Source organism: Suricata suricatta, chromosome 16, assembly GCF_006229205.1.
Source record: "Suricata suricatta isolate VVHF042 chromosome 16, meerkat_22Aug2017_6uvM2_HiC, whole genome shotgun sequence".
Lineage (NCBI taxonomy): Eukaryota > Metazoa > Chordata > Mammalia > Carnivora > Herpestidae > Suricata > Suricata suricatta.
This window is the reverse complement of record NC_043715.1, coordinates 76,126-91,074: the sequence shown is the minus strand read 5'-3', so window position 1 is coordinate 91,074 and position 14,949 is coordinate 76,126. Positions and strand designations below refer to the sequence as shown.

Below are 14,949 nucleotides of genomic sequence, written 5' to 3'. Positions count from 1 at the left end.
CCCGCAGCACAGGTGCGGCCCCGCCCGGCCCCGCGCGCGCCCCCTGCCGGTCCCAGGCCCTGCGGACCGTCTCTCGCACAGACCTCTCCCGCTGCGGACCCGTGCGCGTCCGGCGGCGGCGGCGGCGGCGGCCCGGGGCCGAAGCCACTCTAGCGCCCTCTGCGCCCCCAGCGCGCACACTCCTCCAGCCTCCGCGCCGACTTCCGTCATTTTTGTTCACCCCCAGGTATTTATGGGGTGCCGGCTACTCGTAGATGCCTCGCTGGCCATGGAGGGGAGGCACGAGGAGAGGCTAAGGCGGCGCCCACACCCCCCGGCCTGTAAGCAAAGAATTGCAGATTGTGGTTAATACTATAGGGAATACTGGGGATGGGGTTGGGCTAGGGCGCGGGTGGGGAATGGGAGGTAGGGAGATGGTAGCCGGCAGCCAGGGCGCCCCGGGAAGGAAGGCAGGATCTGGGCGCGTTGAGAACCGCAAACACACGCCCCTGGAATGCGTCCCTGTGTCAAGTTCTTTGTGTACAGTATCTCATTAATTCTCCCAGAGATCTAAAGAAGATGGTGTCCTGTTTTTCCTGGTGAAGTAGTTGAGCACAGAATGGGTAGGTTACCTGGACCAACCTTTCACAGCCAGGCACTGGAAGCCAGAGGGTCTGAATGTAAGCCCAAAGACTGCACTTTTATATAAACAAAACCAACCGCAGAAAAGCATCAGGGAGAAAGGGTTTGCTCCCAGCTGGGAGTGGAAAAGGCCCACAGAGGGGGGAGGTGGGTATTAACTTGGCGTTTGCAGGAAAGGGACCCTCTCAAAGGCAGGTGATCCATACAGTTTGAGCCACCTAAGGAAGGCCCTCACTGCCCAGCCCCACTCCGGTTACAGGGAACCCACAGCCTTTGAGACTGGCAGTCAGTGAGGCTGGCTAATGGCTCCCGGTTTTCTTTAGTTTACAAAACAAATGAAAACAAAAACTGCAGTTTGCAACCTTCTAAACTGATTTCATGACCCAGTAGAACCAGCCCTTGCTGTGAGCCACTGGCCTCCATGTGACCCCAAAAGGCAGAGAGTTTGGTCTTTCAGGGACAAAACTGAGTTATAGGATGGGTGGTGGAGACATAAGCAAGCCAGTGAGTGCTCTGGGAAATCGTGGCAGAGGATGGGTACTGGCTGTTCAGAGCGAGCTGGGGTGGCAGGCTGTATTTTCTCAAAATGGTCAGATTGGTATTTCTGATTCCATTTCCAGAACCTTTCCACTCCTATCAAGACACTCCCTCATCTAGACTTTTTCTGCTTGAACCTGGGCAAAGCTTCTGACTGCTCTGGCCAATAGAGTGTGGCAGAAGTGGTACCATGTGACTTCTAAAGTTGGATCATCAGAGGGACTCACCTCTCCCTCAGAAAACCCCCTGGAACCTGGCCACCTCATGTGAGGAAGCCCAGGCTGTTCAAGAGGCCACCTGAGCAGGTTCTGGCCGGCCGTAGCCCGGAGACCGGACTTCAGGTCTCAGGCAGTGGGCAGGCATGAGACCCCGCCTTTGAGCCACCCTTCTGGGGGCGTTCTGTGGACCTGAGCTGAGCTGTCCCCCACCGAATCCTGTCTGAGTCGTAGACTCATGAACAAAAATGATATTGTTACTGTATCAAGCCATTATTTTGGGGGGGGGGGAACCTGTTATGCAGCCATAGTAACTGTAATAGCAGTTATTTAAGACTTTTCCCTCTTTGAGTGAAGAATGGGTGGACTCAGAGGGGACTTCGTCTAAGCATTTCAGCTGGTAAGCAGCAGGTGATCTGACTCCAGAGGCAAGTGTTGGTTTATTTTGAACCTTTCATTAAGAACATTTTCAAACAAAAGGAGAGAGAATAGCGCAATTTAACCTGCTTGTACCCGACACCCAGATCCAACAGTTACCAACTCATGGCTGATCATGTTTCCTCTCTACCATCAGTCACCTCCCTTCATTGCTTGATTGTTTTGAAGCAGATCCTACACATTATGTGATTTCATTTGTGAATACCTCACTATTTATCTCTAAATGAGAGTCCAGTCTTCTCCAGTACTCTGTTATCTTTTTAAAAGTGTATTTATTTATTTTGAAAGAGAGAGGGAGAAGGAGAGAGAGAGAGAGAACAAGCAGGGGAGGGAGAGAGAGGGAGAGAGAAGGAGAGAGAATCCCAAGCAGCCTCCTTGCTGTCAACATGGAGCCTACACGGAGCTTGATTCCATGAACCATGAGAACATGACCTGAGCTGAAATCAAGAGTCAGACACTTAACTGACTAAGCCCCCCGGGTGCCCCTGCAGTACTTTGTTATCTTCACATCCAGGCATCTACTGAGTTGATGCACTGGTCTGAGGCAGTTTACCTGACTGACCAAGTAAGCAGGCGGGAGGAAGAGCCAGACATTAGACAATATGGTCAGTGGGCTTGTATGTATTAACATCTGTTCTGTGATTTTGCAGGAAACTCAGATGCCATTTATCTGGGTTTCAGAGCTGCACAGCTTGATGCTGAATAAAAGCATCTTGAGCCACACATGTGAAGAAAAGACTCTTTTCTAAGAATCTGAACTCAAATCCAATATGAAAAGCATAGGTCACTTTAGGTCTTGTCAGGAGCCCGCGGAGCTGTCAGCCAGGGCTCTCTGTACCTATTCATCTCTGCAACCCATACTGACAAACTAAGCGATGCTGCTGGTTTGGACAAATGGATTCCCTGTCTCGTTATCCTGAGCTAACCTTCTTATTCTTGCCCTTTTTGCTGAAAGGAATTCTTGTTAAAGCATTTATTTCAGAACTCCCAGACTTCTAAAGCAAAAAAGCCAATCAGCATGAGGTACCTAGCATATTGGGTTGGCCAAAGTAAGTGTTAAATAACAATACTTACCCTTCTGTGCTACCCAGCTGCACTGTCTCGCCCGACAAGCCCCCTCTGGGAGGCCCTGGCATTGGGGGAGGAGGTCCCTATCAGGCCAATGGTGTCTGGCACAGAGGCGTAGGCCCTTGGCTACCCAGGCACAGGGACAGGACCAGACCTCACAAAGGCCTCAGCACCTGCTATAAATAAATTATGGCTCTGTGCAAGATGGGTCCTTCCGATTGGCTGCTCCAGTCCAAGAGCAGTCAGGGCTTATGTGGGCAAACAGGTAGCCCCTCAGTGTCCTCACTGTGGCTCTCATATCCCTGTCTCTGGGTGCGTGCCTGGGGCCTAAGCAAGCCCAGGTCACGAGGCATCTTCTTCCTTGGGTGGGATTGGCAGATCCAAGCTCACCCAACCTCTTTTTCATTACTCACACTTTGTCCCCAGTGCAACTCTCCATGGGGGAGAAGATTCTGGAATCTTCTCCATCGCCAAACAGATAGGAACACATGACCTCCTGCAAAATCACTAGTTAGGAAGATGTTAAAGTAGAGGGTGTAGAAAAAAAGAGGACAATCGTGTATAAAGTTGGGCACCTGCTTATGACAAACTCTTATTAGTCTTCTGATTGACAGAGAGTGACGCACTTCGGCAACAGGCTGGTGGCAGGGATCGGAAATTCACTTGCAAAATCATATGATGATTGCAGTTTTCAGAGCAAGAGGTTGGGAAAGGAAACTCAGAACTCTTTTTCTGCAGTGCCTGTTGGAAACCTCTAGCAGAGGTTTCTAGTTTTTCCCCAACATGAGGACAGGCGGCCACAGAGGAGGCCTCCTCAGGCAGAGAAGGAGAAACGTGCTGATTTCAAAACTGTGGAGCTAGCCGGGAAATATTTTTCTTTCCTATTTTTGTTTTGTTCTGATGGTTTGCGGAAACCCGGCTATCTTCCATCCTCGCCGAGGCAGCTGGTGGGAGGAATTTTCAAAGGTGGGCAGGGTGGGTGTGGCCCATGGGCGTAATCTCAGCCCAAAGTTGAATCCAGTTTGCATAACATCTGGGAGCCTTGGGTGGCAGAGCTTTCTTTCCTTCCTGTCTCCCTCCTTCACTGAAGGAATTCTTATTGAACACCTGCTATGTACCGTTGTTCTAGGCGCTGTAGGTAAGAAGTAAACAAAACAGTTCCTTCCCTCTCCATGGAGCTTAAGTTCTTGTCGGGGAGACACGCAAAAGACACCACAGTCCCCCAACGAATTGTGTTTAGGGGCTTCGGCGAGATCGAGTGTGTCGTTGATACCGCGCCGCGGGTAAGACCTACCCGACTCGGGCGACCCCAGGCACCGCCTAGCGCGCGTTGCTAGGAACTCTCCTCCGCTGTTGCAAGGGACTGCCCAGGGTGGCCGAATATCGCGAGGATCTTCGAGACTTCGCGCGGGACCGCCCCTCGGTTGCCGGGAGACCGTGCAGCCTCGCCAGGGCGGGCGAGTCTGTCTGCAGGTCGCGGCGGGAATCGACAGCCAGAGCCATGGTGAGAAGGCGCGGGGTTCTGGGTAGGGTCTCCGAGGGGGCCGGGGGCTCCTTGGTTAGCCAGCCCTGCGCGCAGAGAGGCCCCTGGATGGGGAGGCCTGGGTCCCCGGGACCTGTGCACACTGAGGCCCAAGAATGGGGAAGCTTGGAGCTCTGGGTTCCTGGAGTTGAGGCCTTGGTGCTCTTGTAGCGTCCCCACGGGGAGAGCATGGGGTGCTACGGATCCCGCATCACGCACGCACTTGGAGCTGAGAGATCTGGGATCTCTCGGATCCTGTGCTCACAGCGGTACTCCTAGAACCTCCGCCCCCTACGCCCCCACCCCGAGATCAACCTGTCCAGAAAACAGAACGTGGGACAACAGGATTTCCTATTTGGAATGGAAGTTTCAGTCCTCCGATCCTTGGGACCTGGAGTCTGACATCATAGGGTCCCATGGAGCACAGTCGGATTCAGGGGATACCCTAGGACCCCCAGTCTCTGGGATGGAGAGCCCAAGGCGTACCGCCGAGGCCAGAGTTCCCTCTACAGCAAGGAGTCCTGGACACAGTCTTGGGATCCAGGAGCTGCCCTTTTCTTGGAGAGCCCCTTAGGAGTCAGGCCTGTCCCGTGAAAAGCAGGACCGGGAGCTCAGTGCCTCGCCAGTCCTTCATCCCTGTCTCTCTCCTGTATTAGGGCCCTCAGCTGCCCTGGCACCCATGATACAGAAGTGTTGAGTAGTGCATTTTCTGGGAAGATGTAGCACGCGGGCCATTAGCTCTCCAAGAGCTGCAGCAAGCCCCTGCGTCGGCTGTGAATTACCAATAGTGATGAACTTTTGCCTCCTGATGGGGTGACTTGTTGAAGTAGAGGGATTTGAAAGAGGGCCGTATATTAGGAGTAAAGATTTTAGTGGATGAGTCTTTTAAAATTAACTGGAGAAGATCACTAAAATACTTATGTTTATCACTACCTTGTGGGAATATGGGTGATTTTCCTATTTACTTTTTGCTCTTCTGTGTTTTCTAAGATATCCATGTAAAAAAATTTTTGTCATCATAAGCATGTTACAGAGACATGTAGACGTGCATATACACATATGAAAACCTTAGTAGGGATGTTTAGACACATACACACAAATGCATTACAGAAACATGGAGATTCACACAGGCACAAAAGCATGGGTCACAGAGTTGGGAGAAGTCTAGGCGTAAAGATAAGGATTTGGAAATTCCATATCTGCTTGAGCAGCGGCCCTTGAGAGGTGAGTGAAGGTGGGAGGTCCTCCCAACTTGTCAGAGTTGTTAAAAGCAAATGACACAATGAGCAGGTCTGTGTGGTGAGCCGTTTACAGCACACCCATGGTGAGTGGTGTCTGCTTCAGCCCTTGACAAGGCTTCTTTCAAGGATTTCTTTATTTATGTATTTATTTTATTGTTTATTTTTGAGAGAGAGAGAGAAACAGAGTGAACTGCCTATTTCAGAGCGGTGCTCACTTTGGGTTTTGTTGTTGTTTTTAACATTTATTTATTTTTGAGAAACAGAGAGACAGAGCATGAGCAGGGAAGGGGCAGAGAGAGAGGGAGACACAGAATCCAAAGCAGGCTCCAGGCTCCAAGCTGTCAGCACAGAGACCGATGCGGTGCCCGAACCCACAAACTGCAAGATCATTATCTGAGTTAAAGTGGAGCACTTAACTGACATAGCCACTGACACGACCTGAGGATTTTTTTTAAGGCTTATTTATTTATTTTGAGGGAGAGACAGCGTGAGCAGGAGAGGTGCAGAGCCAAGAGGGAGAGAGAGAATTCAGAGCCCGACACAGGGCTTGATCCCACAAACTGTGAGATCATGACCAGAGCCAAAATCCAGAGTCAGATGCTTAACTGACTGAGCCCCCCAGGCGCCCCTGGGTCTCTGAAGGAGTTTTGTATTTGGAAGAAAGGAAGCCTCATGTCATCACTTGTGACCATTGCTATGGAGACATTTCTCCTTGTACTTACTGAACAGTGTCTTGCAGGTTACTCTATGGCAGTGACCCAGCATTATAGCCAACATGGTAACATTTGACAGTGTGGTGTTAGGGTTGTCCTGACCAAGTACAAGTATTTTGCACGTACCCCAAAGGAGGTCTTTGCCACATACCAAGGAAAGGATTTGGAATGACTTCACCCTCCCTTCCTTTCCGAGGGAGAAAATGTTCTCTTCTGAAAAAGATTTTTTCCTTGTCTCTCCAAAGGTGTCAACAGAGAATGTGTGGGTGGATGAGGGTGGGGAAACCCTAGGGCAGAGGGATGTGCTGCCCCAGGTGGGGCATGCGACAATGAGCAGCAGGATCGAGGTACCAAGACAGGTGCCCCCCCTCCCAGAGAGCCTGGGAGTTAAGCAGAGCCAGGCCTCCCTTTCTTACCCAATCATCTGTTCTTTAATCAAAGGCGCCCAAGAAGAAAGGGAAGAGAGGGAAAACCAAAGGCACCCCAATTGTTGACGGGCTTGCTCCGGAGGACATGAGCAAGGAGCAGGTGAGCAGTGTCTCGGCCCAGTGCTGGGCTGGGGATGGGACTGGCGAAGGTTGTTCCAAGTTGTCCCTGGCTGTTGTCTTCACGAGCCTCTTGCAGACCGTCTCTCGCGGGTCCTCCATCTCCCCTCAGTCGGGGCGCCTGTGCTTGTGTCCTGACCCAAGACACGCCCCCTCCCACGTCCATGCTTCTCATTGGCTCCAAAGCTCACGCACAGTAAATACTAAAACGAAGCACCAGTACAGGTAGAGCTACATGGAAGACATCTTTAAATAGGGTGGTAGCGATTTGGGAGGAAATGATTTTCTGAAATAAAAACTATTTTCAAATTTCTCTATATCCTTTCAGTCCTATCCTCTGATGCACCTGGTGCTTACTGAGCTGTCATATGCATATATAATATTGTTTATTTTATTGGCCATGAAACAGCCGGAATTATTTTAAGCCACTTACCCATTTTGACGACATTAATTCCAGTTAAAAGGCTTCTAAACACCACAGCACATGGTGAATCCCGAGAGCAGGTGCAGTGGCCCCGCCAGCCTCCGTGTTGACGTCTGACCCACGAGTGTCTGATACGGGCCAGCCGAGGGTCCCACATCAGCTTGTGGGTTAGTGTTAATGAGTGACTTGATAGTTTTAAGAGAAGATGTAGATACAAAGGAGACGGGAGTGACATGCGCTGAAGTTGACGAGCTGGACATAGGCTGTTGTACACGAGTGAAGAGTTGCTTTATTTTACGTGCAGGGAAACCGTAAGCAGTTTAAGGAGGTGGCGAGGGGTTGTGTTGTGTTTTGGAGAGAACCCCGAGGCCGCTGTGTAGAGAAGGGACTGCATGTCTCGTCGCCCTGTCAGTTGAGCTGTTTGTGCCCCTGTTTACTTCTTGTCCCTGCCAGTACAGACAGCAGGGGTTGTGTGCACATGTGGGCACTGACACCTCAGACCTGTGTAGGGTCCAGGCAGGGGTGAGGGACTGGGGACAGCTGCACTCAGTTCATTGGATGGCTGCCTTGAGGGCATTGGGCTCCACTGTGGTCTGTTTTCTGATTTTCAAAGGTAAGCTAGAAATCTGGATATTTATAAGAAACCTAAATATTGAGTGAAATCTAACACTGTGAGTCAGTCGAAGTAGGTAGGAGCCTGGTTTAGGATATTTGTCTGAGTCTAGATCCTAAGGGTCTGTGACATGAAGACACTGTCATCTGCTGATGCCCTCGTCAGACCCTGATGGGGAGGGGAGCCCGCCCAGGCCCCTCCCCGCAGAGCGCTGGCTGCTTGTTGTCTTGGCCTTCTCCCTTCTTAAAATTTTTAATTCATTTTATTTACTTATTTTTATTATTTTTTAATGTTTAATTTCTTTTTGAGAGAGAGCATGAATGGTGTAGGGGCAGAGAGAGATGGGGACAAAGGATCTGAAGCGGGCTCTTTGCCGGAAGCAGAGAGTGCGATGTGGGGCTCACACCCGTGAACTGTGAGATCATGACCTGAGCTGAAGTCAGACGCTTAAGCATCTGAGCTGCCCAGGCGCCCTTCTCTCCCTTTTAAAAAAATGTTTATTTGGGGGCGCCTGGGCGGCTCAGTGGGTTAAGCGACTGACTTTGGCTCAGGTCATGATCTCACGGTTTGTGGGTTCGGGCCCCACGTCAGGTTGTGCACTGACAGCTCAGAGCCTGGAGCTGCTTGGGAGTCTGTGTCTCCCTCTCCCTCTGCTGCTACCTCTTGTGCTCTGTCTATCTGTCTCTCTCGAAAAAGAAAAAAAAATTAAAAAGGTTTGTTTATTTGTGGGGGAGAGGGGCAGAGGGGCAGAGGGAGATAGATGGAGAGAATCCCAAGCAGGCTCCACTTTCAGTGCAGAGCCTGACATGGGGCTCGACCCCACGACCCTGGGGTCATGGCCTGAGCCAACATCAAGAGTCAGATGCTCAACTGACTGAGCCACTCAGGCGCCCTTGGCCTTCTCTTGAAGTGAGAAATGTGGTTTTCCTGCGGGGAGTGGGCTCATCAGGAGAGAAAAACTTCACAATAAGTGTCCTGAAGTTATGCTCAGAAGATGACCAATTGTTGATGGAAATGAAATTCCCAAGAAAGCCAAGAGCCTGCCCTACTTTTAAAAAATAATTAACCTATTTGCCTATTTGCAGTGGGCTTTGGACGAAACCCTTTTGACTGTTAGGGGGTCTTCTGGTTTTGTGTATTTTTTTTGCTTAGCATATATCTTTAGAGTGAGTGTGGTTTTTTTTTTTAAGTTTTATTTATTTAATTTGAGAGAGAGCAAGGGAGGGGCAGAGAGAGAGAGGGAGAGAGAGAATCCCAAGCAGGCTCTGTGCTGACAGTGCAGATGCAGGGCTTAAAGTCCCAAACCGTGAGATCATGACCTGGGCTGAAATCGAGTCAGATGCTTAACTGACTGAGCCGCCCAGGCTCCCTAAAGGTGAATGTTTGTAGATTTAGCTTTGTTTTGTGAGTGTGTGTACATGCCGCTCCATCACTGTCATATTCATGTGTCTTTGGGTCATATAATCTTCTAGGATGTTTACTCTAATTTCTCCACCATTTCCGCACTTAAAATCATCTCAGATTTTACTTCCTTTAAAATTTGTTTGCTGTTGTAATTATGGCGGGCTAATATCTTTGAGCAGATAACACTTGTGTTCTTCCTTTTTTAAAAATGTTTTAGCATTTATTTATTTTTGAGAGACAGAGACAGAACGTGAGCGGGAGAGGGGCAGAGAGAGAGAGGGAGACACGGAATCAGAATCAGAGCTGTCAGCCCAGAGCCCGATGCGGGGCTGGAGCTCACGAGCGGTGAGACCATGACCTGAGCCGACACTGGACGCCCAACCGACTGAGCCCCCCAGGAGCCCAACTCTTGTGTTCTTTTGAGAAATTTCTCAAGTATAAATTCCTGGGAATGAATGAAAGGATATAATCATTTTATGATTATTGGCTACGTTCAAGGTTTGCTGCTATTTTCTGAATGAGTCCCGTCCTTGGGATCTTTCTAGCATCATATTCTAACTTCTTACTTTTAGTTCTTACTTGTTTTTAGGTGAGAGTGGCCCTTCTCTCTCCTGTGCGGTGGGCGGGCCCCCTCCGGGTCCTCACGGCGGGGCTCTGCCTGGCAGGTGGAGGAGCACGTGGGCCGCATCCGCGAGGAGCTGGACAGGGAGCGTGAGGAGCGCAACTACTTCCAGCTGGAGCGGGACAAGATCCACACCTTCTGGGAGATCACGCGGCGGCAGCTGGAGGAGAAGAAGGCGGAGCTGCGGAACAAGGACCGGGAGATGGAGGAGGCCGAGGAGAGGCACCAGGTGGAGATCAAGGTGAATGGTGCCAGCCTGCCTCTCCCTGCTGGGCACACCGTGTGGGACAGAAGAGCTGGACGAGGGGCTGGGGGGCATTTTCTCTCCTTGCTTTGTGGGTCACAGCCCTTTGTATCCTTTACACTGGGGAATGAAGGTGTTTTTTTTTTTAAGTTTTTTTATTTTGAGAAAGAGAGTGAGAGAGAGAGAATGAGTGGGGGAAGGGCAGAGAGAGAGAACCCCAAGCAGGCTTCATTTCCGTTGCAGAACCCAACATGGGAGATCATGACCTGAGCTGAAAGCACGAGTCAGACACTGAACTGACTGAGCCACCGAGGTGCCTCATGGAAGTATTTCTTATAAAAGGGTATGTGCATGGGCACCTGGGGGGCTCAGTCGGTTAAGTGTCTGGCTTTGACTCAGGTTATGATTCCTGGGGTGTGAGTTTGAGCCCCACATCGAAATCTCTGCTGTCAGCTTGGAGCCCATTTCAGATCCTCTGTCCCCCTCTCCGCCTCTCCCCAACTCATGCATGTGCTCTCTCTCTCTCTCTCTTCAAAATAAATAAAACATTAAAAAAGGAGGGTATGTGCCTGCAGGCGAGCATGCACACGCAGGGGCCTGGGTGAGAGTGTGCAGGGCAGCAAGTGGTGCTCTCACTGCCTGCAGGTGTACAAGCAGAAGGTGAAGCACCTGCTGTATGAGCATCAGAACAACCTGACAGAGATGAAGGCCGAAGGCACCGTGGCCATGAAGCTGGCCCAGAAGGAGCACCGCACGCAGGAGGGTGCACTGCGCAAGGACATGCGGGCACTGAAGGTGGAGCTCAAGGAGCAGGAGCTGGCCAACGAGGTGGTGGTGAAGAACCTGCGGCTGGTAGGTGTGAGGGTCACCAGTGCCTGACTGGCCGCTGGAGACCGTGAACTCCTGATTATTCAACTTAACTGGGAATTCATATTTTGGCTAGAAGCTTCCTACATTTTGGCAATTAATTGAAATATATAAAAAATGGACAAATTCCATTTGGGAGCCAAGTACAGAATTCTGTTTCAGATTCTATTTCAGATATGAGCAACAAAGTGACTTCCCAAGGGGAAAATCCAGCCCAGGGTCCCTCTCCGTGTGCTGCCGACACCTGTCTGCTTCCTCAGGGAGCCTGTCAGGTGCATTTAGAAATGTATACCACCATTAAAGCGTCCGGTATGCCAGCCCCCACGTGACCGTAGCAGTTTTTCACATAGCAGGCTGTTCATAAGCGCCTGGCTGACTTTTTGGTCCTTCCCAAGTGAGGCTTGGGGGTTCCAGGTGGAGGTTGAAATTCATTTGCTGAGTGCCCATAGGTGCCAAGCCCTGTTCTGATCTCTGGGGACATACAGGGAACAGGACTGGGAGAATGACTGCCCACGTGCGGTTGACGGTCCAGGAAGGAGGCAAAAGGTAGAATGAAGTGTTGGACACACAGGGCACATCCACAGGCACACATGCTGTGGGGAGAGCAATGCAGGGAAGGGATGCAGGGGATTGAGGTTAGGGTTGCATTCTTCCACAAGGAATTCTGGGAATGCCTCATTGAGGTGACATTTGGGCAAAGACTGGAAGGCGGTGGGGGCTGAGCCGGGTTTAGGGAGACCAGGTCTGGAGAAGGCAGAGATGGGCTGGTATGAAGGCCCCGAGGAACAAGGGGCAAGAAGGCAGCGCAGATGGGTCAGAGCTTGTTGGCATCAGAAGACAAACTTAGGACCTGGGTGTGGTTGGGGGAACCTCGGAGGTTTTGGGCAGAGGGAAGACGCGTGTGACTTTGGCTCTTCCTGGCGGTGGGTTCAGAAGACTCTGCTGACACTGGCCTCATGCCTGGAAGCAACGCAGCCTCAACTAAACTTGGAAAAAAGTTTAGAGTGAAGGCCGACCGTGAAGTCTTGGGCCTGCGAGAATAGTCTGGTCTTTGCTGCCAGACAACTTTCCAGGGAATTTAGTGACTGTGAGGCCGTCTGCGTACCTGAGGCCTGGATATGCAAGTTACATGGTCAGAATTCCCCTTTGTGCAAAAATACTACCCTATGAAAACAATCCAAGTTTTTAATTTAAAACCTTTATATATAACTGTCAGAATAATTGTTCACACTGCTATACATCACAGCGGAGGCAGGCTGTCAGGCATCCAGAGAGAACCTGCAGGTCTGTGTAGACATGGCCAGTGCTCTCCAGTCTGAGGGCAAGCTGAGCTAAGGTCCACACAAGGTCAGTGTTTAGCACATCTGTTAGCATTGTGTCATTAGCCAGGGAAAGTGAATCATGAAACATGGAAGGTACTGAACCACGTTATTCTGAGCACGGTCCGTGAGCTTGGAGATGAGCGAGACCCAGCCTTCTCCAGAAACAGCACGTGGTTTACGGAGTTGGATTTTCCACACCGCCGAGGCAGGGCCAGCCCCGGGGGGGAGGCTTCTGTGTGCGTCTGTCACCTAGTCACGGCCTGCTTTTCTGCCTTTGCAGAAGCACAGCGAGGAGGTCACCAAGATGCGGGATGACTTCAAGAGGCAAGTGCGAGGTCAGTGTCTCAGCAGCATCCTGTCGGAAGGAACTTTACCTCTAGGGCTTGCTAATCCGGGGCGCGGAAACCAGGTTAGAATGGCCTAGCCATGCAGAGGGAAAATGCGGTCATTTCCCAGGCTGTCGGATGGCTCAGATCCCAGAACAACCTAGTTCCATGCATGCTGGGGAGGTTGTAATTACCACCTACTTCCTGGCTCCTGGCGCCGACCAGCAGTTAGAGGCGCGGCAGTTACTCGGCCTCATGGGCCGTGTTCTTGGGACCGTCTTTCCCACAGCTTCCGGCCCGAGGACACTCCCATGTGAAAAGTCTGGCCCACTAACAAAGCTCTCGAGTCAGCCTGGGTGACCACAGAGCCCCGGGGCCAGCGATACTCAGTTGTTTGGAACCCAAATCCCGGATGGGTTGTCAGTGCCTGCCACAGGCCAGGGAAGGCAGACAGTGGCGTGTGTGCTGAATATGTGGTCTGTGAGCTTCAGCAGAGAGACGTCCACCCGACCCCGTCCTGGGTTTGGGCTGAGCTTGTGTGTGCAGCCTTCACAAGTCCCGGTTAATGTTCCTGGGCCATGTTTAGAAGGCCCATCTATTCTTTTTTTTTTTTAATGTTTATTTTTGAGAGAGAGAGAGAGCACGCGTGTGAGCATGAGCAGGGGAAGGGCAGAGAGAGAGAGGGAGAGAGAGAATCCCAAGTAGGCTCCACACTATCAGCACAGAGCCAGACGTGGGACTTGAACCCACAAACCATGAGATCATGAGCTGAGTGGAAATTGAGAGTCAGATGCTCAACCGACTGAGCTGCCCAGGTGCCCCTCAGCTTATGGCCACTGGGCCACCTGTTCCTCTGCCAGGCTGCTCTGTATGTGCTTCTGCCTTTCAGAAATTGAGGCCAAGTATGACAAAAAAATGAAGATGCTTAGGGATGAGCTTGACCTGAGGAGGAAGACTGAGATTCATGAGGTGGAGGAGAGGAAGAATGGCCAGATCAACATGCTGATGCGGCAGCACGAAGAGGCCTTTACAGACATCAAGAACTACTACAACGACATCACTCTCAATAACCTGGCTCTCATCAACTCCCTCAAGGTGCCGCACTAGGGCTGGCTGGACCAGGGGCCCCGACACTAGGGCTCAGCCCCATCAGGCCCAGTACCCTCCTTATAAAAATATTTGATAGTGCCCCTCAGGTGTCCTTGTTTGAAATTCATAATGGAACCTCTCCACAGCTGGAGCTGAAAATGGCCATGGCAACTGTGGCCAGGGTGGGGCTGATGAAAAAGGACACATGTGACAGGCGAACGCTCCGTGTGGAACTGCAGTGGGGGCGCCAGCGGGGCTGCTTGGGCGGCAGCAGGCCAGTGCTGGCAGGGACAGAGTTCCTGCAGTGGGGGCGCCCCTGGGATCCTGGAAAAGTGTGATCTCCATTTGCGTGGTAGCAGCCTTCCTAGAAGGTTCAGAATAAGCAAAGACTGCAGAGTTACTCTGCCTGTATATTAAACAGGCCTCGGTCTTCAGGACTGCCCTTCGGGGGCAGGAGGGCTCATGGCTCTCCCCCCACCCCGAAGACCTCAGCTCCGCCTGCCGAACCCCTTCCACACCTGCACTTGTGCCAACAGGAGCAGATGGAGGGTATGCGCAAGAAGGAAGATCAGCTCGAGAAGGAGATGATGGAGGTGTCCATGCAGAACAGGCGCCTGGCGGAGCCTCTCCAGAAGGCTCGGGACGACATGAACGAGATGCAGAAGCAGCTCGGGAACTACGAGAGGGACAAGCAGGTCCTGGTTGTGAGTTTCTGCCCGCCTCCCTCCTTGTACTTCGTCCTGGGCTCAGGAGCGGACCCGCATCAGCAAGATGCCTCCTGCGTCCCAGAGCGGGGTTTGGCCTTCAGGGCAGGAATGGGGGGCTGAATCTCGGCTTTCTTTGACCGGTGTCTCCCATGGATGGGATGTCAGGCTGGTGCATGTTCGGTATTTCCACCAGCCTGCGTGGTGGGGGCTCAGCTGCCTGGGTTTTCGAGCCAGCCCTTCGTTTGTCCGTCCGTCTGTTCGTTCCTCCTTCCTTCCCTCCTTCCGTCCCCTCCTTCCCTCCTTCTGTCTTCCTCCCTCCGTCCCTTCCCTCCTCCCTCCCTCCGTCCCCCCCTTCCTTCCTTCCTTCCTTCCTCCCTCCCTCCGTCCCTTCCTTCCTCCCTCCCTCCGTCCCCCCCTTCCTTCCTTCCTTC

General features: G+C 51.7%; 2 protein-coding genes across 4 annotated transcripts in view; one reads left to right on the top strand and one right to left on the bottom strand.

Moving 5' to 3' along the window:
• The window catches only part of DBNDD1 (dysbindin domain containing 1), a 9,782-nt gene extending 9,572 nt beyond the window's left edge, over positions 1–210 (bottom strand). The window contains exon 1 of the mRNA XM_029926063.1: positions 84–210. Within this exon, the coding sequence (XP_029781923.1) occupies positions 84–210 (127 nt within the window). The remainder of the gene's footprint in view (positions 1–83) is intronic.
• GAS8 (growth arrest specific 8) overlaps positions 1–14,949 on the top strand; it is a 22,611-nt gene that overhangs the window by 322 nt on the left and 7,340 nt on the right. Inside the window, exons 1-7 of one of the 3 annotated variants that reach the window (XM_029924890.1) lie at positions 4,275–4,383; positions 6,797–6,883; positions 10,007–10,204; positions 10,853–11,059; positions 12,677–12,731; positions 13,612–13,817; positions 14,348–14,515. In XM_029924890.1, coding sequence (XP_029780750.1) covers positions 4,381–4,383; positions 6,797–6,883; positions 10,007–10,204; positions 10,853–11,059; positions 12,677–12,731; positions 13,612–13,817; positions 14,348–14,515 — 924 coding nt within the window. In that variant the 5' untranslated portion in view covers positions 4,275–4,380. Of the gene's footprint in view, positions 1–4,274; positions 4,384–6,796; positions 6,884–10,006; positions 10,205–10,852; positions 11,060–12,676; positions 12,732–13,611; positions 13,818–14,347; positions 14,516–14,949 lie in introns of those variants that run through there. The other 2 variants (XM_029924888.1, XM_029924889.1) reach the window with 2 other exon arrangements.